General features: G+C 44.5%; 1 protein-coding gene across 1 annotated transcript; it reads right to left on the bottom strand.

Annotated features, from left to right (window-relative positions):
* Nucleotides 1-18,690: 18,690 nt before the first annotated feature.
* LOC141041346 (uncharacterized) lies at nt 18,691-19,248 on the bottom strand. Its single transcript, XM_073507488.1, has one exon. It carries the CDS (start codon nt 19,246-19,248, stop codon nt 18,691-18,693), a length of 558 nt encoding a protein of 185 aa, XP_073363589.1.
* Nucleotides 19,249-23,628: the final 4,380 nt, after the last annotated feature.

Below are 23,628 nucleotides of genomic sequence, written 5' to 3'. Positions count from 1 at the left end.
TCTCATACCAGCATGGTGCATAAAATAAAAATGAAAACTAAATGCAAAAGACGCTCCAAGATGTGCACATATCATGTGACGAATAAAAATATAGCTCCAAGTAAAATTACCGATGATCGTTAGAAGAAAGAGGGGATGCCTTACGGGGCATCCCCAAGCTTGGTTGCTTGGGAGTCCTTGAATATTACCTTGGGGTGCCTCGGGCATCCCCAAGCTTAGGCTCTTGCCACTCCTTATTCCTTCATCCATCGTGACCTCACCCAAAACTTGAAAACTTCAATCACACAAAACTTAGCAGAATGTTCGGTAAGATCCGTTAGTATAATAAAGCAAATCACTACTCTAAGTACTGTTGCAAACCATTTCATATTTTGTTTTTGCATTGTATCTACTGTAATATAACTTTTCCATGGCTTAATCCACTGATAGAAATTGATAGTTTCATCAAAACAAGCAAACTATGCATCAAAAACAGAATCTGTCTTAAACAGGATAGTCTGTAGTAATCTGAACATTCACATACCTCTGGTACTCCAACAATTCTGAAAAAATAGGAAAAGTAAACAAGTTGTATAGAAAGACAGTGCAAAAAAGAATCAGAACCATTTGACGTTCCAGTAAAAAATGTAAAATCGAGCACTACAGCCAAAGTTTCTGTCCTGCACCGTACGAACCAACAAGCATTGTAAACATCCTAAAGGCAAACCTTGGCACATGATTTTTATAATACAATGGAATTTTACAACGGGATAATTATTTTTGTTGAAAAGTTTCTGTAATCAAGATTCACAAAGTTTCCATGGGCATGAACAAAGTTCAAGGCTAGCTCCCATTTTAACAATGCTCGTCTTTCTCACTTTCACCTTTCTTTTTGAAAAAGTTTTTAGGTTCCCCTCTTTATTTATTTGTTTTTAAACTATATAAAAGCACTCAACAGAAATAAATGACTCTCTAAAACTTCCGGGTTGTCTCCCTGGCAGCGCTTTCTTTAAAGCCCTTAAGCTAGGCGTATAGTGCTCAAGTAGTGAATCCACCCGGATTCCAAGGTATATCAAAGCCAATTTTAATTAACAATGATTTAGCATTTAGTGAGCACAAAGCAACATATATCAAGCAATGACGAAGTCTAACTCTCTTCCTATGCATCGACATGTCATAAAAGAACAATTCATGCACACATAGTAAAGGCCAATGCATAGTATAAACAGTTTCTTGCAATTTTGTCATGTGGGAAACATAGAGGTGGAGATATAGTTCCTCTCTCATAATAATTGCAAGTAGGAGCAGCAAGCACATGCATATTATATTCATCAAAATCATCATGTGTAATAGTAAAAGGCAACCCATCAATATAATCCTTAATAAGAGCAAACTTCTCCGATATAGTGTAGTCGGGAGAATTCAAAAAGATAATAGGACTATCATGCATGGGTGCAATAGCAACAATTTCATGTTTAACATAAGGAACTATAGCAAGTTCATCTCCATAAGCATAATTCATATTGGCATCTTGGCCACAAGCATAGCAAGCATCATCAAAAAGGGATATTTCAAGAGAATCAACGGGATCATAACAATCATCATAGCAATCATCCTTCGGTAAGCACGAAGGGAAATTAAACAATGTATGAGTTGAAGAGTTACTCTCATTAGAAGGTGGGCACGGGTAGCTAATCCGCTCTTCCTCCTTTTGTTCTTCACTCTCCTCATCATCTTTTTCATACAATGAGCTCACAGTTTCATCAATTTCTTCTTCCATAGATTCCTGCAAAATATTAGTCTCTTCTTGGACAGCGGAGACTTTCTCAATAAATGCATCAATATCGGAATTAAATTCATAATTGGCATAGCAATATTTAAGGATAGCTAAATTTTCAGGTCTATAAACAGCATCATAAAGATTTTCAAACTCTTTGAACATAGATTCAATTTCATAAGCACCCATAAAAGCAACGAATTCTTCTATTTGTTCCACATCATAGTAATCATATACCATTAGCATAAGAAGCTAAGGTTTTATTATCATTAAATTTGCATGAAAAGGGAAGGTGTGGAGCCTTCATCCTAGAGCAACAAGTATAATCATATCTCAAGCATACTTGCCGAGCATACCACTTCAACATATAAATTTGATCCCATAATAGTTTGCCTTTTTGAGTCAAGCGGTAATCCCTAAAGTATTCACGTTGGTCCAACGTGTCTCCCATTACATAATTGAATGAGGTTTTCTCAGGATTATCAAAGTGGTACATAATATTTTTCACATAATTATCATCGAGGGTTTTAGGAGGTTCCCCATCTCCATGAGTAGCAAGTACACCTAATTTTTTTGGTATTTCGTGTTCCATATCCATAACTAAAGATATAGAACAACTAAGAACAGCAAATAAAAATTACTTAGTGATAAAGCAAACAAGCACACACGAGAATATTCACCCCACGCTATGACTCCCCGGCAACGGCGCCAGAAAAAGGTCTTGATAACCCACAAGTATAGGGGATCGCAATAGTTTTTGATAAGTAAGAGTGTCGAACCCAACGAGGAGCTAAAGGTAGAACAAATATTCCCTCAAGTTCTATCGACCACCGATACAACTCTACGCACGCTTGACGTTCGCTTTACCTAAAACAAGTATGAAACTAGAAGTACTTTGTAGGTGTTGTTGGATAGGTTTGCAAGATAATAAAGAGAGCGTAAATAAAAGCTAGGGGCTGTTGTAAGTAAAGAAGCAATAAAGTAAATATAGAGAGTGTGGAAAAGTGGTGGTAGGAGTTGCGAAATTGTCCCTTAAGCAATTGACTACTTTACTAGACCGATAGCAAGTATTATGTGGGAGAGGCCACTGCTAGCATGTCATCCCTTACTTGGAATTCTATGCACTTATGATTGGAACTATTAGCAAGCGTCCGCAACTACTAACGTTCATTAAGGTAAAACCTAACCATAGCATTAAGATATATTGGTCCCCCTTCAATCCCGTATGCATCAATTTTTATGCTAGGTTGAAGCTTCTATCACTCTTGCCCTCCAATACATAGTCCTATCAACATACAACTAACCCTATGGTGTGATCCACGCGCGCGCTCATATGATGGGCACCAAAGGACAACAACATAACCACAAGAAAATTAAATCAATCATGGCAATTCATCAACCACCGATAGGACAACGAAAATCTACTCAGACATCATAGGATGGCAACACATCATTGGATAATAATATGAAGCATAAAGCACCATGTTCAAGTAGAGGGTACAGCGGGTTGCGGGAGAGTGGACTGCTGTAGATAGAGGGGGAAAGGTGATGGAGATGTTGGTGAAGATGGCGGAGGTGTTGGTGAAGATCGCAGTGATGATGATGGCCCCCGGCGGCGTTCCGGCGCCACCGGAAGCGAGGGGGAGAGAGCCCCCCTTCTTCTTCTTCCTTGACCTTCTCCCTAGATGGGAGAAGGGTTTCCCCTCTGGTCCTTGGCCTCCATGGCATGGGAGGGGCGAGAGCCCCTTCGAGATTGGATCTGTCTCTCTGTGTCTCTCTCTGTTTCTGCGCTCTCCTCTTCTGCCCTTTCACCGTTTCGTGTATATATGGAGATCCGTAACTCCGATTGGATTGAAACCTTCACCCAGATTTTTCTCCGAAAATTAGTTTTCTTGCATCCAAAGTAGAGCAGCAACCGCCTTACGGGGGGGGGGGGCACGAGGGTCAGGGGCGCGCCCAGGGGGGTTGGGGCGCGCCCCTGCCTCATGCCCCCCTCGGGCACCGTCTCGCGTTGATTCTTCTTCCGGAATATTTCAAAAATATTCTCTGTCCGTTTTTATCCCGTTTGGATTCCGGAATATTCCAAAAAATTTTGATGCAGTCTTGAAAAATGGACACCCACTCTCCCTTTATGTGCAATGCACAATGATCCTATCTTTGCAGTTCCTATGGTAATGGGAATTTCTAAGAATTATGATACGAAAATTCTTCAGTGCTCTTCTAAACTGATTGACATCAGTGAAGCACAAACTCAAGCAAAGTTTCTCATGGGCATCTGGCTTGCTCTCATCATACCACCTCCTAGTCTTGGCCCTCTTGTCTTGACTCTTCCTTCGACAAGGCAATGGGAGTGAATGTAGGTCTACCTCATCATCTGAATCACTAATGCCTTAGTCTCCAGGGAAACAACCTGAATCATCTAATGGAATGAAATCAGGAATTACCTCTATGTCAGCTTGATGGTGGGATCTCGTAGTGGGACCTGCATTTCCTACTTTCTTGAATGTTTGAGGAAGTGGCGTCTCAGGTTCTTGTCTGAGTCCTCTACCTCTGGGCACATCTCTTCCACTTCTGTGTCTCCTTCAAAGTGAAGCATATGATCCTCTCTCTGCTTCCTCTTCTGCCTCAGCTTCTCAATAATCTCATCTTCCTCCTCAATATCTTTGTCACGATCTTCCTGTCTATACTCACACCACTTGAAATCAACAAACCCTTGATCATCAGAGGGGCCAAAGTATTCCTCTACTTTCTCTTTGCCCCTTGCCTTTTGCAAATTCATGCTCTCATGTGTGTTAACATAAACATGATCTTCACCTAGCTGTGCACTAGCAATAGGCACAACATACAACTCCTCACTGCTAGATTGGACAAAGGGGAACAATACTCCATCCTAATCTATAGTAATAATGTTGGATTCCCCAACCTAGCCTATTGGTACTTGATCCTCCATGATGTTTCACCACAAGGATACACACTATAAAAGCACCACATATTCTACATCGTTTTGACTATTTGTTGCAAAATTCACAGTAGATACGCATATAAGCAGTGTAACATATGTGTTGCAGACTTGCTGCTCGTGACCCTGTCGTGGTGCAGCAGATCTTATATGTTGCCATGTATTTGTTCAAATTGTATCTATTATAAGGCTGTAAATATACATAATTAAAATTAGAAAATTAACTGAGCACAAAAAGAAAGCAATTAGACCCGCCGATACTGGATAAGGCTACACATCCCAAACCGTTGGTAAATACACTAGCAACGCATATTTGGGCACTTAGATACGAAAAAATGCGTTGACATAGGGGCGGTCATGTTGTAGTGATTTGCCCTATTCAAATCTCCAGGATTAGGCCCAGTGGCCTTAATTATAGTTATGTTGAGTACCTCCTACTCAACATACTAGTCAAGCATCTCCTCTACCCTCTCTTCACTGTCAATAACCTGCATACCTGTTGCCCCTTTCCCTCTTCTTTCACATAGAACATGTAATCAACTTCAGTATACCCCTCTCCAGTCTCCATCAGTGCTAACATGTTAATGAAAGTGATTTCTGATAGGGAAATACTCATTTCCAAGTTGTCTCTCCCTTGAAAATGGTACCCTATTTCCCATACCTCATCATCCAAACTGCAAAAAATTAAGAGATTTACTATTTGATTGATTCAGTTTTAAATTATGTTATAGATGTTAACTATTTTAGATAGAACACTGCAGTAAACAAACACTCATATGCACTATGAAAGCAAGCAAGCTCATAATTTATATGCTAATAGTACAATGCAGTAAACAAGCAATCATGTATATAAATCATAGCCCTGAACTCTGAATCCATTAAAAACTATAAGGATGCGGTAACACTCACACTCATATGCACTAACGGTAGCCCTAAACTCTAAATCCAGAAAAATGCACTAACCCTAATAGTTCCTACCATGTCACAAGCCAAACCTAAACCCTAAGATTCATTTGAATCCACTTACTCTAACCCTAAATCGGGCATATACCTAAAAAAGCCACTGATAGAGGGAGGTGGAGGAGGAAGAACACTTACTAAACGCCGCTGAACCCTAAAGCCCACTGATGGCCGCTGCTCACATCGAAAGCCCTTATCTTGCATGCCAGGGCCGCCCCTCAATATCCTACTCCGGCTTCGAAGGGGTGAAGGGGATTGCTCCGGCGAATGGGCTCGCTACGTCGACAAACTACGACAACCGAGCCAGTTGTCTACTTCCGAGAACCCATCACCCTCATCTCCCGTTGAGGGACACTGGTGCGCGTCGGTGCTATACAAACGGTTTTTAACCCCTTTCTGTGGCGACATTTGGAACCGTCGCCAAGTGAGTGTGGGCGATAGGGGGGTCCCTCCCACACGACCCAGAAATCGTCGGGGATAGGCCCTCCTGGGACACAAGCTGGGGTCGTGTGCGATCGGGCGAGGCATCGAAACTCAATCATTTCCGTAGGTATGTACATCCCACACGGTAATCCGTGAAAATCATTTCCATAGGTATGTACATCCCACACGGTGAATCCTAGAAAAATATTTCCGTTCGTATGTATATCACACACAGTCAATCCAAGGAATACGTTTCCGTTCTTATGTACATCCCACACAGTCAATCCAGGGAAAATGTTTCCGTTCGTACATACATCCCACACAGTTTTATGTGTAGGCTCGTGTGTGAAATGTGTAACTATCACACACGGTCTGCCTTGGTTAACTGTTTGGTTTTATCAACTATATCACACACGATTTGATGAAGAAAACTGTGTGGCATTGGGTTATCCATCGCAAGCGCTTTTACTGCTAGAACCGTTTACAAAGGTCCATGACACATTTAACAGGTTTATTAGTTTACAATTAATAATCCCAATATTACGCAAATTCATATTTCATATCGAACAGCTGTTTGCCAATTTCATATCAGGCACATAAATATATTATAACATCACAGTACGGTAGCTACATGAAAACAACACAGTACAACATATAGCTAGTTCAACTTCATAAGAACATTATATTCATTTCCCTAATTGAGATCATCCAGGCTCGTCTTATCCACCTCTGCTTTCAGTTCAGTAAGAACCTGTTTTGCATGGGCCAACTGGGAAAGTGCCTCCTCCTTCGCCAACACCATCTTAGCAAAGTCTGATTTAAAAATCTGAGCTCATTCTCCACCTTCAACTTTTTATCCCGCATCTTCAAATACTCTTCAGCGTTGACAACAGTTTCTCTAAGCCTACATCTGTTCTCTTCCTCATACATGCTCCAGAGCTTCGCTAGGCACATCTTCAAAGACTGTGGCCACTCTTGATCAACCCACTCCAAGTAAGAACACTTCCGTTCATCCTATAATATTTAAAACTAGATCAGTAACAATTGTAGGGGAAATGGGTTTATAGCAACATAGAAAATCACCAATGCTTATTTTGAAAAACTGAATAAACATGTTAATTATATCTTCTAAAAAAGATCAATGTGCAAATGAATTAATTGCTAATGAGACAACAACCAAATTCTGGAACATCAGAAGCTATAATTAACTACAACGACGCTACAAGTTCTTACTCATGTACAATAAATAACAAATTGAACATTTTATGAGGAAGGTAAATATAACTGCAATAACATAGCGACACTTTGGATGACAGCAAATTGATACTAACAGGTGTGTACATGCACAAATTTAGTAACATAGAACTAATAGCACTAAGGCCGTCCACTATGTATGCCAAAACTGGGGTAAAGACAACTGTTGCTACATCTTGCATTGGTGCCCTGCACTGGCGAGCCAATGCAGCGAGAGAAAAAATCAGGGACCCGGACTCCGGAGCACGTAGTTGCTCCGATGCCCAGTTCCTTCGTGCCATAAAGATTTAGTATTTTACTGCTTGGCTGGTCGGATGTGTGGACCAAAGTTGGCTGCACAAACTACTAAAGCGGTGCCAAATATTTTTCTAATGGCACCGCTGATGAGATGACTACAATTTAAGATACTAGGTACAAACTGTGACACTGTCTTAGGACGCGTTTGGTTGAAGGTGTGGTATGAATGGGTTGGGATCGTGACAGTGTCTGAATCACATCTAACAAATGATTTGTAACAACGAAAGAGGGTCTAACCTTCTCTGCACATGCTAGAAACTTCCTCCCACTGTCCACAGATTCAAACGCAACTAGCTTCACGCATGGAGATTGATGGTTACAACGAGCAGATAGATCTTCAGCCACCCCGCTCCATTCGTTGCCACTGATGGTCCTAGGGAGCTACAAGAGGAAGAAATGACTCAAATCGACCGCTGGGTAAAAATCCTTCATTCCAAGTCATAGCCCGAGAGAGAGAAGAGAGGCATACCCGGGTGGTGAAGGAGTCGTCGCCGGAGGAGGAACCGCTGGAGAGGTCTTTCAAGAAGACCATGGTGACCCCGGCGATAGGATGCGAGACGGCGAGAGCGAGGAAGCGGCTATAGCTTAGCAAGGAAGGAAGGAAGGAGGAAACAGGGGAAATGTGACTTGTGGTCGGGGAGAAAAGGGGGTGGGGTAGATATTTTGGCGGTAGGCCAAAATTTTGGAAATGTGGAGGGAAACTTTACACGCGGTGCCGCCGGACCATTCACTTTGAATGATTGTGTGCATCGCAAACGATTCTTATGCTTTACGCGCATGGGATGAGTTTGATAATTCAAATTTTGGTGGAAATTTCCTCGGGTACATCATTGCATAATTTAACATCGCTTGCTAATTTGGGCACACAAAAGAGTGTACAACAGACAGACCACACTTACTGAATCGAGCAATTTTAGTAATTAAACAGAGCCAGTTGACCTCAACATTGCTCTAACAAAAGACCAGCATTAAAAACAAAGCCTAAGTACGCATAATTTTAACAAATCCGCCGCCGCGCCGGCCTATGCATCGCCGGTGTGAGATGAGACATTGATGACTTGTCCTGGCGACATGCCGCTGTTGGTGGACTCCGCGCCCCCCTCCTGAAGTCGACCGCGTCCTCATCCTCGTCCTCGGCGCCGCCCTCAAGGTTGTAGTACTCATAGTAGTGGTTGCGCCAAAGCTCGCGTTGGTACTCCACTGCCGATTCCTCGACGGATAGACTCTTCTCTACCTCGACCTCGGCCACGCGCAACTCCTCCTCCCGGCGCTCCTCGATCTCCGCCGCCTCCTGCATCTTCAGCTCCCGCTCGGCGACCTCATGAGGAAGCAGGTGCTCCATGGCCACCGCCGCCTTTTCAGACATGGGTTGCATGCTGGAGTCTGAGGTGGCTTGGAATATCTTGGCATGTGCATCCTCGATCTTGGCGTGGATGGCCTCGGCCCGGGCCAGGGCGATATCGGCGGCACGGACGGCAGCTCGAGCACTCTCGGCGTTTGCAGCCGCCATCGCAGCAGCAGCTGTAGCCGTCTCGGCTGCTGCAGCTGCCCTGTCGGCTGCCGCAAACGCCCTCTCGGCGGAAGCGGCTGCGCTCAATGTGGATGCGGCGGCACTCTCGACATAGGTGGCCGCGCTCTCGGCGCAGACGGTGGCACTCGGGGGGGACGCGACCATCGTACGAGCCTTCACGAAGCGTTTCCACGATGTCATCTTTGCAAGAAGGGGGTGCGGGAATGGGGATCAGGATTTGTGGATTCGGGGGTTGCCGGCACTGGAGCAGACGAGCCGGTGAAGCTTAAGGAGGGAGACTTATAGACCCATATATTTTCATCGCAAACGGTTCCTAGAAAACAACTGTGTGTGATGTTGTAGATATTTTTTATTAGCTGTGAAAGACGAATTTGGAGTAAAGTGGCAACGGATGGTGTTTTAAATGAACGAGAAATTTTGTAGTACTAATACAACTGTCATGTCAAATTTTGGAAAATTTTAGGGGTCATTTGACCTTTTAAGACACTTAAGTGATTTTCTAGCCATTTAATGACCGTAATTGAAATTCGAACTACATGTGCATGCAACAGCTAAACATAACGGTTTGAAAACTCATATTTTGTGTACTTGTGTGCAATTTAATTCCATGTGCTATAAATTGGAAGGAATTTTCAAACATATTGGTCTAACGGCTATGACACAATTAAGCATGGAGTGACATGGCATTTTAATTCCAAAAAAAAATCAGAAACACATGAAAACTTGGTTGATGTAATGTCATGCCACCATGATGATGTGGTAAAAAAATTGGCATGTTTGACGAAAGTTTGGACACACACGTCTCACAAACCGGAGCGACTCACTAGAAGGCTCGTGGTTCCGAGAGGGAACAACGCATGTTTGATGACGAACGGGAGATAGCTTGCTCTTACGGCCTTCAATTTTTTTTTCTACGTCTAACATGCACTACTACAACTGTAATGTGAATTTTTGGAAAATTCTAGGGGTCATTTGACCTTTTAAAGACATTTAAGTGATTTTCTAGCCATTTGATGACCGTAATTCAAATTTGAACTACATCTACATGCAACGCCTAACCATAACGGTTTGAAAAATCATATCTGTGTACTTATGTGCGAGTTAATTCCATGTGCAGTAAATTAGAAGGATTTTTCAAAAATATTGGTCTCAAGGCATGGGCACATGCATGGAGTGCCATGGCATTTTAATTCCAAAAAAATAAAAAATGATCATAAAAACATGAAACCTTGCTTCATTTAATGTCATGCCACCAAGATGATGTGGTAAAAAAATTCGCCTGTTTGACGAAAGTTTGGACATGCACCCCTCACAAACTGGAGCAACTCGCTAGAAGGCTCGTGGTTCCGAGAGGGAACAATGCATTTTTTATGACGAACGGGAGATAGCTTCCTCTTACGGCCTTCAATTTTTTTTATGTTTAACGTGCACTAATACATCTGTCCACTACTAGGAAAATGCTTATAGACAGTAGCATAGTAGTAGCGCTTTTTATAAAAAAGCGCTGCTACTACTTATCAGTAGCGCTTTTTATAAAAAGAGCTACTACTATGCAGTTACCAGTAGCGCTGTTTTAGTAAAAAACGCTACTACTACAATTGCCAGGCCGTTGCCGGTAGGCCAGGTATAGTAGCAGCGTTTATATGTATGAAGCGCTACTGCTACCGGACGTAGCAGTAGCGCTTTCTACATATAAGCGCTACTACTATGGGCTCTTTATCCAGCCCAACGGCTCGCGCTCGACCGATCTCTCTCACTCCCCTGCCCTCACACACTCACTCGCCTCTCTCCGCCGTCGTTGCCGCCGCCCTCCCCCGCGCACCGTCGTCCCCCGCGCGAAGCTCTCCCGCTGGCCGCCCTCACCCCCGCCGGCCTCCTCCACCACCGTGAGGTACTCCTCCTCCCTCCATTTAGTTCATTAGGTTAGGTAACTTAGGTGAATTTAGTTAATTCTTAGGTGAATTTAGTTAATTAACTTATATGTTTTTTAGTTAGGGAAGTAGGTTAGGTAACTAATTAAGTAGATGTTAATTTAGGGCAGTGGTGTTTAGTTTATAGAAAAAATTCAATATAGGTTTTACACTATTTTTAGTAAGTGTTTAATAGAATTAGTTATAAAATTAATAGAACTAGTTAAACTAGTTTATTTTTAGTAAGTACTAGTTTATTTTATTTATAGTAAGTGCTTAGTTGAACTAGTTGAATTAATAAAACTAGTTTATTTTTAGTAAGAAAAATTAGGTATCTGAGATTTGATGATCTAATTAAAATTTTACTATAGAACTTGTTTATTTTTAGTAAGAAAATTAATAGAACTAGTTTTATTTTTTAGTTAAACCAATTATTCCCGCATCGACGTCGACGATGCCTACCCCGCATCCTCGTCGTCGACTCGGCGGAGGAGGCCTGCTGATCAGAGGGGCCATGTCCGGGACTGGGCTCCGCCGGGCTGGTACTGGGAGGTGCTACCTTCCGGGGGGCGCAGCTTGGTGAGGAGCCAGCCCGTCTTTGACCCGAACCTTCTTTGGTGGCGGTCGCGTGGGCCAGTGACGGTGCGGAGGCTTGAGGACGCCGCGGAGGTGGTACGTCACCGTGTCAGGGAGGAGGACGAGCACGTCCGTCGCTACATGGTTGCGTTGGAGGGCAGGTTCTCCAATACTTGGCAGGTTCTTCAGGGATCTCACTGGAGCTACGATCCTGTGATGGTTCCTTCTCTTTGGGTGTCCACCGCCCGCGCCGATACCCGTCGTTCGCTACGGTTTTAGCTGTATTAGTGATGTTATATGTATGATACTATTCGAGGTGTATTAGTGATAATATTCGACGATGTAGGGACGAAAGGGATGATTTAGTTTTGCTTATTGAATGCATGCTAATTTGAATACTAATTTATTTTACGATTTGGTTTTGCTTATTGAATGCTCAAATTGGAGAGCACTATGCAAGGCGTATGCATTTGATTAGTTGATAGCTTATAGGGTTTTTGTTTTTGCAGAAATCAAGGAGCCCCTCCATCATCACCGCCGTCATCCTCGTCAGCGACCCCCTCAGACCTCGAGGTGAGACTCCCTCCGTCACCGACCCCCTCCGTCGTCCCCATCAAGTTTGAATGCTCATATGATGTAGATATAAACATGTATATCTTGTGTTGCTCAAATAGGATATGTGCTTGCCCAAGTGGCCGGCCATGTTTATAGGTTACACCTTCTATAGTGGCCTATGTTTTGCCGGAGTGTTGATTAATTTCCGTTCCGGCAAATTTTAGGCGCTCGATATGTCCTTTTTTAGCAAAGGTCATGCCGGGTTTTTTCGTGAATTCTAGCATGACTTGTGCTAGAATATGTAGGAAATATCGAGTGGCCTGGATTTTCTAGAAAAATAATTAAACGTCATTTTGGTTGACTTTAAGTCTGTCGAGGCTCCATCACCGACGGTCAAAAATAAGTGAGGGAGTGTATCCACCATATATGAGAGAGGACGAAGAAGCCCGACTGTTGTCGTGGGGGTCGTTTCTCCTTCTTCGCCGGGTGCTAGACCTTTGTTATGCACTAGGGGAAGGAGGAGTAACGACCATCACCGACGGTCGTAAATGTCAGAGAGGAATCAGTGAGTGAGAGTCTCCACCACATATGAGAGGACGAAAAATCCCGACTGTTGTCGTGGGGGTCGCTTCTCCTTCGTTCCCGTGTGCTAGACATTTTGGTGTAATGCTCCCGGGAACGAAAGGAGGATCCACCATCACCAACGGTCGAATGTATACACCATGCGAGGTGAGAGTTTTGAAGAAAAAGACTTGACAGACCGATAGTCAACCCGTGATGAATAATAATGATCTAATTTAATCTTTGTAGTACATATATTGAATTGTACAAGTTTAATCTTTGAATTATGAACGTAGGAAATGTCGTCATCGGACAACGAAAGTCTCCCGGGGGAGTGCAGCTGGTGCAACGACGACCGAGGTCTGTGCGACAGGCCTCACCTGGACGAAGATCGACACATCAACATTAAGCTCCAAGAGACCTTCGATGTTGAAACGGTACGCAACGACGACAAGTGTTTTTTCGTAATTAAGCATGATCACTTCAACTATTTCAACGTGTAATTTTCATCTTTTTCAATTCGAGTAGCTTATCTCATGCCATGCAAGACGCTATGTCTTGGAGAGGATGGATTTTGAAGACCATGAAAATTTTGAAACAAAGAAAATTCACCTAAGGACCCATCATGGTATGGATTTTGAAGTAAATCTGTATAATTCTGAGAGTGCAACCCATTTTGGTTGCAAAAATTGGGAAGCACTTTGCAAGATGTATGGTTTTTATGAGGGTATGCTTGTCACCATGGATCTTGGTGATCTTGACATCGGCCAAGACAATATGGACATTTGGGTCCTTGTTGATATGCTTCCAATTCTACAGCTATGTGAGTTTCTCAAACATAGTTATTAACTAATTTATATTGTTCATTTCAAAATAGTTGATAGCTTATTTCCATTGACAGCTTATTTTGAATGTTCAAACAATGTGCGGAAGATGGTAGACAGAACCTACTACACCGATGGCTCTGAGTTAACTTACCAGGAGAAAAATCATCTGGACGCATTTTGTACTGATATTGAGAATTACAATATCTATTATAAAACTCCTCCACATTATGGTCAATACGTGCCACTAGTGCATGTGTTGAACTACGGTAACATCCATGGAGATGCCATGGTAAGATTTTTTACTATTACGACATCCGTGCCTCTATTGCATAAATTCTTTTAAAACTTAACTACATTGCTAACTACGAAGTTATTACTATGTTTTTCAACAGAAAATTCCGAACGATTGTGTGCCTCATCTGATGTATCAGAATGGTCGCCTTGATGTTTTGAACATACGGCCAGGTCATCCTATGAATCTCACCTGTCCATATCGGATTTCTAAAAGAAGTGGAGACATGAAAATCAAAGAATGGAAAAAATGTATGGACAGTCGTAAGGAGGTAATTGGAAGCAACATTGTGTGAAAGGCAAGAATTGGAGACAGGATAATCTCCATTCTCCATAATGGTGAGTCAGGGCCTATCTTGTTTTATGCTATTTTACCTAAGATAAGGTAGTAGGTCCTAGTTAAAATTACTCATGATCATGTGCTAAGAACAACTAAGTAGGATTGGTTAGATGACTATGATGATGATGTGTGTCAGGACCCCGATCCTAGGTTACACCGATCTAGCATGTAACACATCATATCACTTTGTGGCCTCACACACGGTATTTCCACGGGTGCCACCTTACCTGGCCCGGGACCGTTTGCGCCTTTTGGCTCACGTATATGATAGTGGCGCTAGCATCCATATGACAGAGAACCCGGGCCGACATGACTAGTCGTAAACCCAAGGTGGCGCTAACTTACAAGGACAGGCATACATGACCCAACAACGAACGTGTCGAACAACAACGTATGAACCCAAGTCGTAGCAAGCTACAAGGACTTAAAGGAACAATGTGTGACATTTCCCCGAAGGGACAGACACAGGAACGAAGAAGGACACATGCCGGTCAGCCTAAGTGTTCCGGAGCAGTAGCAAGCTACCATGGCTCAGTGGAAGCACTAGGTGACATTTCCCGGTAAGAGAGGCTACCAAGAATAAACAACTAGGTTGTCGGATCCCACACATACCAAGCATTTCAATAACATACACACAATATGCTCGATATGTGCAAATACAACATGGCATCACAACAAAACTCTACGACTCAAAGTATTTATTCATTAGGCTCCGAGGAGCCAGATATTACAAACATGGGTCTGATGACCCAGCATTCAAGTCATACAATCAATAAGCGCATGCAGAAGCTTAACTTGTCTGAGTACAGACAACTACAAATAAAAAGGCTGAGGAGCCTGGCTAGCTACAAGACCTTGCCGAGGGCACAAGATAGTAGCTGAGGTAACAAGCTAAACGTTGAAGTCCATGCGGAACTACTAGTGAGACTGAAGTCTCTCTGCAAAAACATAAATTAAGCAAACATGAGTACAAATGTACCCAGCAAGACTTACATCAGAACTAGCTACATATGCATCAGTATCAACAAAGGGGGTGGCGGAGTTTAACTGCAGCAAGCCAGCTTTTACTCAGTGGCTATCCTAAACTACGACTGCAAGTAACTCTTTTGAGGTGGCGCACACGAGTCCACATATTCACCATATCAATACACCACTATGGATCCGCTCCCGTCTCCCTACGAGAACGCCATCCATAGCACTCACGCTTATCTTGCGCATTTTAGAGTATCCACTTTCACTTGTCTATGAACTATACAGGCAACCCAGAAGTCCTTTACCGCGGACGCGGCTATTCGAATAGATCATTTATAACCCTGCAGGAGTGTACTTCTTCACACACGCTCTCGCCACTTACCACCATGTACACGTCGTGTATCTTAGCAACCTTCAAGCGGAAGCCTGGCGAGGGAGTCGGCCACGACCTGACTAACCACACAAGTCTCTAGTCCAGGTTTATCGCCTATTCGGGTTCCATCCGCGAGGAGATCCGGCCGGGGTTTCGCTCACGGCCCCAAACGATGAGAGGAGGGTTCCCGAGGCACTAAACGGGCATCTCGGTACACCGTGCCTCGTGTCTCTACTGCATCATAGCCCACCCCTAGGGTCAGCGCTACGCACGGCCCCCAACACATATCCTACAAACACTAGAAACTAGTTGCAACTCCTGGACAGAGATCGAGGCGATTAATAAGTCGAGAGAGCTTGGAGTGCCCGGAGCCCAATGTGCGGTAGTGACTGTTCATGGATCACAAACACAGAAATCAGTTCCTGAGGATGGTTTCAATGAGACAACCCACCATGTACTCCTACATGGCCTCTCACCGCTACCTTTACCAAATCGTGTTCACACACTTAGCTCTCAACAGTAGGACATGTTCACAACTTCCAATTCATCCCTGATGAATCAGACCTGACACAACTCTAAGCAATAGCAGGCATGACAAACAAACATGAATGAGTAGGCACATCAGGGCTGAAACAACTCCTACTCATGCTAGTGGGTTTCATCTATTTACTGTGGCAATGATAGGTCATGCAGAGGAAAGGGGTTCAACTACCGCAGCATGTAACAATTGAATCGCTGTTGTCCTAATGCAGTAAAAGAGAGCAAAAGGGAGAGAGTGGGATTGTATTGGAGTGATCAAGGGGGTTTTGCTTGCCTGGCACTTCTGAAGATATTATAGCTCTTCATCGGTGTCAACGATCACAAAGTCGGAACAACGTCCACCGAGAGGGAACAACACTGGCAAACAAGAGAGAACACAATCAATGCAATGCAACAATATGGTGCATGGTTATGACATGGCAATATGCTGTGTTTTGAGCCAATGCAACGAGCAACAATTTAAATGGAGTTGGTTTGAATACAAGATTCAAATTCAAACTCCATATGTGATTATTCAAATGCCATTTAATTGATTTGACCTGATCAGCAGGCTTAAGTTTCTCAAACATGCATGGAAATGACACAAACAGATTCTTTGGATTTTTCTGATCATTTTTCATATATAAATTATTTCATTTGGAGTTACGGTTGATTTTCTGTGATTTTTTGAAGTTTAAGCAATTTTTTGGAATTTCCTGATTATTTTAAAACGCCAGAAAAGCTTTAGTGCATCAGCATGATGACAACACTGCGTCAACAGGTCAACTTGGTTGACCCAGGTCAAACCCGACGTGTGGGGCCCACACGTCAGTGACAGGGATTAATCCCGGTCAAAACCTGCGCTGACTGGGTTTGACCCTGCAGTAGGGCCCGCTGTCAGTGGTGGTGGGGTGGCTAATTAGAGGGATTGGCTGCTAATGACAGTGCCACGTCATCATCACCGGAGGTTAACCGGCGACGACCGCAGCCGACGGCGGAGGTTCACCGTGCGCTCGCTACAGGGCACCATTCTACGCGTGGTTTGCGGCTATAGTTAGCTGTGGTTCTCGCGCATCTGGTGGAGCAAACGGGAGGAGCTGGGGTGGCCCGAATCATGGCCGGCGATGAAGTTTGCGGCGGCCGAAGTTCGGGTTCGACGGAAAAACTTGTCAGGTCGCGTAAACGTCCGACCCTTGGTACCTACAGAACCTACGCGTGCTCACGAGTGCATTGATATACACACCGGTCCAGAAGGTCGCCATAGCATCGCCTGCGACGAGCTGGGTGGCGGTGAGCATTCGGTCTTCATGGATTCGAATGCTATGGCGATGAATCTAGAGTAAAAACAGAGGGGAAAGAACCGCTACCTCACAAAGATGTCGTAGCCGTGCTTAGAGCATCTCTAGTAGTACCCTCAAACCCTTATAGCAGTTTTAAGGGTTGGGAATGGCACTTTTTGTGCAAATTTACGGGTTGAAAAACAGGGGCAAATACTAGAACCCTCAAATGCAACCCTTAAAACAGAATATTCCATTTTAAGGGTTGGGTTTGAGGGTTCTAGTATTTGCCTCAACCCCAACCTTTAAAACTGCCATACGACATATCACAACTTTCATCACATATTACCATTTCACATATCACAAATATCATCACATTTCACATAAAACAATAATCATTGTACTTATTATTACAACACCGAATAGTACATTGAAGCACATAAAACAATAATCATTCAAATTATTACAACAATGTTGGATCATACAACAATAAATTGTTCGAAACAAATAGAAGAAAGATAGATCATGCGCCACGGCACTGCCCATCCAACTGCCAGTGGTGCTCTACTAGATCATCCCGGAGCCGACCATGAGTGGTTGCATCCTCAATCTCACGATGTGCTTGAAGAAAAGCGTGTATGCGAGAAGGGTTTCTTTCCGGTTGCACACGGGTACCAACATTGTCATAGAAACAAGGGAGGTTTAACCCTCTCTCATCCTCTAGGATCATGTTGTGTAGAATCACACAACATTTCATGATGTTCACCAAGGTTTTTTTGTCCCAAAACCGAGCTGGACCCCGAACTATGGCAAACCTTGCTTGCAAAACACCGAAAGCTCTCTCAATATCCTTGCGGGCTGCCTCTTGTGCCTTGGTGAAATGAGCCTCTTTTCTTGTTAAGGGCACCCCATTTTTCTCCTTGATGGACTTCACAAGAGTTGCCCATTCGGGATAGATGCCATCGTTTAGATAGTATCCCATTGAGTACTCATTGTCCATGATTTTGTAGTTGCAAGCTGGAGCATCCCCAGAAATTAATCTTTTGAACAAAGAAGATCTTTTGAGGACATTGATATCATTGAGTGTTCCCGGCAAACCAAAAAATGCATGCCAAATCCATGTGTCCTCCGATGCCACGGCCTCAAGCACAATGGTAGCATCACGGCTTTTACCACAATACATGCCGTGCCATGCCTTTGGGCAATTTTTCCATGTCCAATGCATGCAATCAAGACTACCTAGCATCCCCGGCCATCCCCTTTTTTCATTGATTTCCATCAGTCTCTTTGTATCTTCCTCGTTTGGTGCTCAAAGATACTTCTCACCATACAACTTGATAACCAACTTTACAAACCTACGGACGGACTCTGTGGTTGTATCTTGTCCAATGCGAAGATACTCGTCGGTATAGTCCGCGGGTACACCATAGGCGAGTACCCGCATTGCCGCCGATATCTTTTGGTATGCACTAAACCCCATGATACCGGCGGCGGATCTACGACGCTTGAAATAATGGGAGGCCTCTTCACAATCGGTGACAATCTTCACAAAAAGACTACGGCGCATTCGGTACCTTCTGCGGAAGAGGCGAGGAGGGTATGTAGGTACCTCGTCGAAGTAGTCTTGCATCAAATGCTCGTGCCCAAGAGCGCGGTTCCGATAGATGGTGACTCGCCCCATCTTCGACCCTCTCCTCTGATCCATCAGCTTCGCGCGGTCTTCAATCGCTTGCATGTCGACGAGGAGGCTCATCATCTCGACGCCGTCGTCTTGCAACAACTCGTCAATGTCCGAATCGTCAGATGACGACCAAACCGACGAATCGGAAAACGAGTCAATGGCAACGTCATCGTTGTTCATCTCCATCTACAAAAAGCATTCAATATTTAGTGCTACAAATTGAAACAATAAAGAAAATGAAACAAAAAAGAAAAAAGAAAAAAATAAACATACCTTCGGGCGAGGCCGAGGCGGGCAGGGGGCGCGGCAGAGGTGGGTTGGGGAGGGCGCGGCGGGGCGGAGGCCAGGGAAGACCGCGGCGGGGAGGACGCACGGCGGCCGGCGTCGGGGAAGACCGCGGCGGGGCGGAGGGCGGGCAGGGGCGGCGATCCGCGCGGAGAGGAGGAGGCGCGGCCGTCCAGGGCCGGGGATGGACGCGGCGGGGCGGAGGCCGGGGAAGACCGCGGCGGGGAGGACGCGCGGCGGCCGGCGTCGGGGAAGACCGCGGCGGGGCGGAGGGCGGGCAGGGGCGGCGATCCGTGCGGAGAGGAGGAGGCGCGGCCGTCCGGGGCCGGGGATGGACGCGGCCGAGGCGTGAGGCGCCGGCGGGACGGCGGGGACGGCGGCGGGCGGCGGGCGGGCGGTCGGATCCGCGCGGCGGCGGCGGCGCGGAGGTTGGGGAGGATGAAACTTCCCTCCCGCGCGTCGTTGCTACGATTTGGGGGTCGACCCCTGTTTTCCTCCCAAGCCCTCACTTCTATAGGTTGGAGATGTGTTTCCGGGTTGGGCCTCTAAAAAAATTTGAGGGTCTAAGGGTTAAAGGGGTCTAGTCTACGCATTTATTTCTGTCCAAACTGTAAAAAAGCAGTTATTTTTACAGATTTGGGGGTGTAGGGGTACTACTAGAGATGCTCTTAGCGTGCTCGGGGAGGCTCTGGTTCGTCGGCGAGCTCGGGTTCTTCGCCGGTAGCCGAAAGTTGAAGAAGGAGTCGGGGACGGCGGTGCAAGGCTCTCCGGGTCGCGTGGATCAGCGTGGACAACGAAGACTGCGGGGCGGAGCATTTGCACGCGGTCGTGGGGCGAGGGGTGGTCGGTGGTCGCAGTGGCAGTGGACGGCGGCGACGGCTGCACTGGAAGGAGAGCCAGGGGAGGGGGAAGAGGTCCAGGGAGAGAGAGAAGAGGAGCAGTGGGCCGCGGGGCGTCTCTGGAGCAGATCAGGACAAGGGTGGAAGCGGCTGCGTGGCTAGCAGGAGGTGGTTGCCGCTCGGCTGTGCGCGCGCCACGCACTATGCCAGAAGGCGCGAGGAAGACGACGAGGTGGGGAGGTGGGCTGGGCCCTCTACAGTGTTCGGCCACAGCTGGGCCAGGCCAGGTAATGCCAGGTAAGTTTCTGCTCTGCTTTACTTTTTTGTTTTATTTTATTTTTATTTATTCATTTGCCACTGATTCAAGTTCAAAAGAAATTCATAAAAGGGCAAAAACCTTCTGAATATTTTTATGTAGCCACTATGGACTTCTCCAAAGGCACATAAATAATTTTAGGGCCTTTTGAATTATATTCTATATAAAATGAATATAATCCAAAACTCAAATACATATTGTTTTAATTTCAAAGTCCCAAAATAAATATCCCTGAGCTTCCAAAAATATTGGTTTGAATTCTACCTCTTGCCAATATTTTCAGAGGAAAACATGAACATTTTCTTGGAGTTCTTTGATGAGGTTTTAATGTTGATTATTTTTGAAATGATTTCTGAGGGTTTCAACTAACCTCAATTCAAATTCATTTGAAATTTAAACATGATGCTCACATGAAAGCTAGCTTAGGTCATACCAGAACTAGGGATGTGACAATGTGGTATCAAGTAGAAGATTAGTTTTGAGTGAAGGGCTTGATTACCTTGCTATGACCGTGAGAAAATAAAAGAAAGAGAAAGAATAAAAAGAAAAAAAGAGATCATATTGATCTTATGGAGAGTGATGACTTCACATATAAAGAGTATGATAAATAAAAGTTGTTGAGAGTTGACAAACACAATTTTGGTCATCGTTGCAATTAATAGGAAGTAATAAATAAAGAGAGGTTTTCACATATAGATATACTATATTGGACATCTTTTATGATTGTGAGCACTCATTAAAATATGAGATGCTAAAGAGTTGATGTTGGACAAGGAAGACAACATAATGGGTTATGTTTTCTTATAACCGAAATAAAGTATATTGTCATGGATCATCCAACATGTTGAGCTTGCCTTTCTCCCCGATGCTAGCCAAATTCCTTGCACCAAGTAGAGATACTACTTGTGCTTCCAAATATCCTTAAACCCAGTCTTGCCATGAGTGTCCACCATATCTACCTATGGACTTATTACTCTTTATGGCATACACGTCATCATAATAATCATCATAGATAGCAACTTTATTTTCATAGTCAATTGAAACCTCTTCCAAAATAGTGGATGTATCACTAAATAAAGTCATGACCTCTCCAAATCCACTTTCATCAACATTGTAATAAGATTCAACACTCTCCAAAATAGTGGGATCACTACTGCCTAGAGTTGACACTCTTCCAAACCCACTTTTATCAATGTAATCATCATAAATAGGAGGCATGCTATCATCGTAATAAATTTTCTTATCGAAAGTAGAAGAAATCAAAGGATCATATTCATTAAGCAAAGCATCCCCAAGCTTAGGACAAGCATTATTTCCAGCAAATAAATCTTCAAACATATCATACTCATTAAACATAGCATCCTGATACGTCCATTTTGCATCATGCTTTTATATCGATATTTATTGCATTATGGGCTGTTATTACACATTACTCCCTCCGTTCCTAAATATAAGGTGTATTATTTTTTCAAAAAGTCAAATTTCTCTAACTTTGACCAAGTTTTTAGATAAAAATATCAATGTCTAGAATACCAAATCATTATCACTAGATTCACCATGAAATGTATTTTTATATTTTATATATTCAATATTGTAAATCTTTATAGATTTTGCTACAAAGTTGGTCAAACATAGACAATGGTTGACTTTTTGAAAAACTAATACACCTTACATTAAGGAACGGAGGGAGTATGTCACAATACTTATGCCTACTCTCTCTTATTTTACAAGGTTTACATGAAGAGGGAGAATGCCGGCAGCTGGAATTCTGGGCTAGAAAGGAGCAAATATTAGAGACCTATTCTGCACAACTCCAAAAGTCCTGAAACTTCACGGAAGTCATTTTTGGAATTAATAAAAAATACTGAGCGGAGAAAGTACCAGAGGGGGTCCACCCACCGTCCACGAGGGTGGGGGGCGCGCCCTACCCCCTGGGAACTCCCCCTGCCTCGTGGGCCCCCTGGCAGGCTTCCGGTGCCCATCTTCTTCTATATGAGGTCTTTTACCCTAGAAAAAATCATAAGCAAGCTTTCGAGAAGAAACTCCGCCGCCACGAGGCGGAAACTTAGCGGAACCAATCTAGGGCTCCGGCGGAGCTGTTCTGCCAGGGAAACTTCCCTCCGGGAGGGGGAAATCATCGTCATCGTCATCACTAATGATCCTCTCATCGGGAGGAGGTCAATCTCCATCAACATCTTCACCAGCACCATCTCCTCTCAAAACCCTAGTTCATCTCTTGTATCGAATCACTAGTAGAAAAAGGGGCTTTCGTTCGGGCCTGACCAGCCCATTAGTCCTGGTTCTGGCACGAACCGGGACCAATGGAGGCATTTGTCCCGGTTCGAGAGCCCAGGGGGCCGGCCGGGGCCTCGTGGGCATTGGTCCCGGTTCGTCTGGGCCCATTTGTCCCGGTTCTTGGCACGAACCGGGACCAATGGGCCTCGCTCCTGGCCCACAACCATTGGTCCCGGTTCGCGGCAGGAACGGGGACAAAAGGAAGGCCTTTAGTCTCGGTTCCATCCACGAACCGGGACAAATGAGTTTCCTATATGTACCCCATCTCTGGCGAGCAGAGCACTGCTCTGTTTTTTGCTGGCCGGCGAGGGGGAGGGCATTGGGTGCTCTAGCTCACCTCCTATGCACATGAGGTGTTCGATGAAATGCTCGAGCCACACTAGTTAAGCTTTCTCCTCTCGAAGCTCGACCTCCGAGCTCCATTTTTCCCGAGATTTGTCTAGGTTTATATTAGCGGTCCGTCATGCCCCGTCCCCGTCTTCACCGCCGTCGATCGCCCGCGCCGATCTCGTCGCCGGGACCACCGTGGTGAGCCTCTTGTTCTTATCTTCTTTCTGAAAAAAAATCTTACTTTACATAGATACTTGTCTAATTTTCTTACTTTTGACACACATAATTATATATAATGCACGCAGATGAACCGGCAATGGATGTACGGTGACAAACACACATCCGAGTACATTAAGGGCGTGCATAAGTTTCTTGAAGTGGCCGAGGCAAACAAGCAGAATGGTTTTATGTGTTGTCCATGCCCTAGCTGTGGGAATACGAGGTCTTACTCTGACTCGAAAACCCTGCACACCCACCTGCCTTATAAGGGTTTCATGCCAC

Source organism: Aegilops tauschii, chromosome 2 (assembly GCF_002575655.3).
Source record: "Aegilops tauschii subsp. strangulata cultivar AL8/78 chromosome 2, Aet v6.0, whole genome shotgun sequence".
NCBI lineage: Eukaryota > Viridiplantae > Streptophyta > Magnoliopsida > Poales > Poaceae > Aegilops > Aegilops tauschii.
Note: the sequence above shows the minus strand (reverse complement) of the source record. Positions and strands in the feature narration are given on the sequence as shown.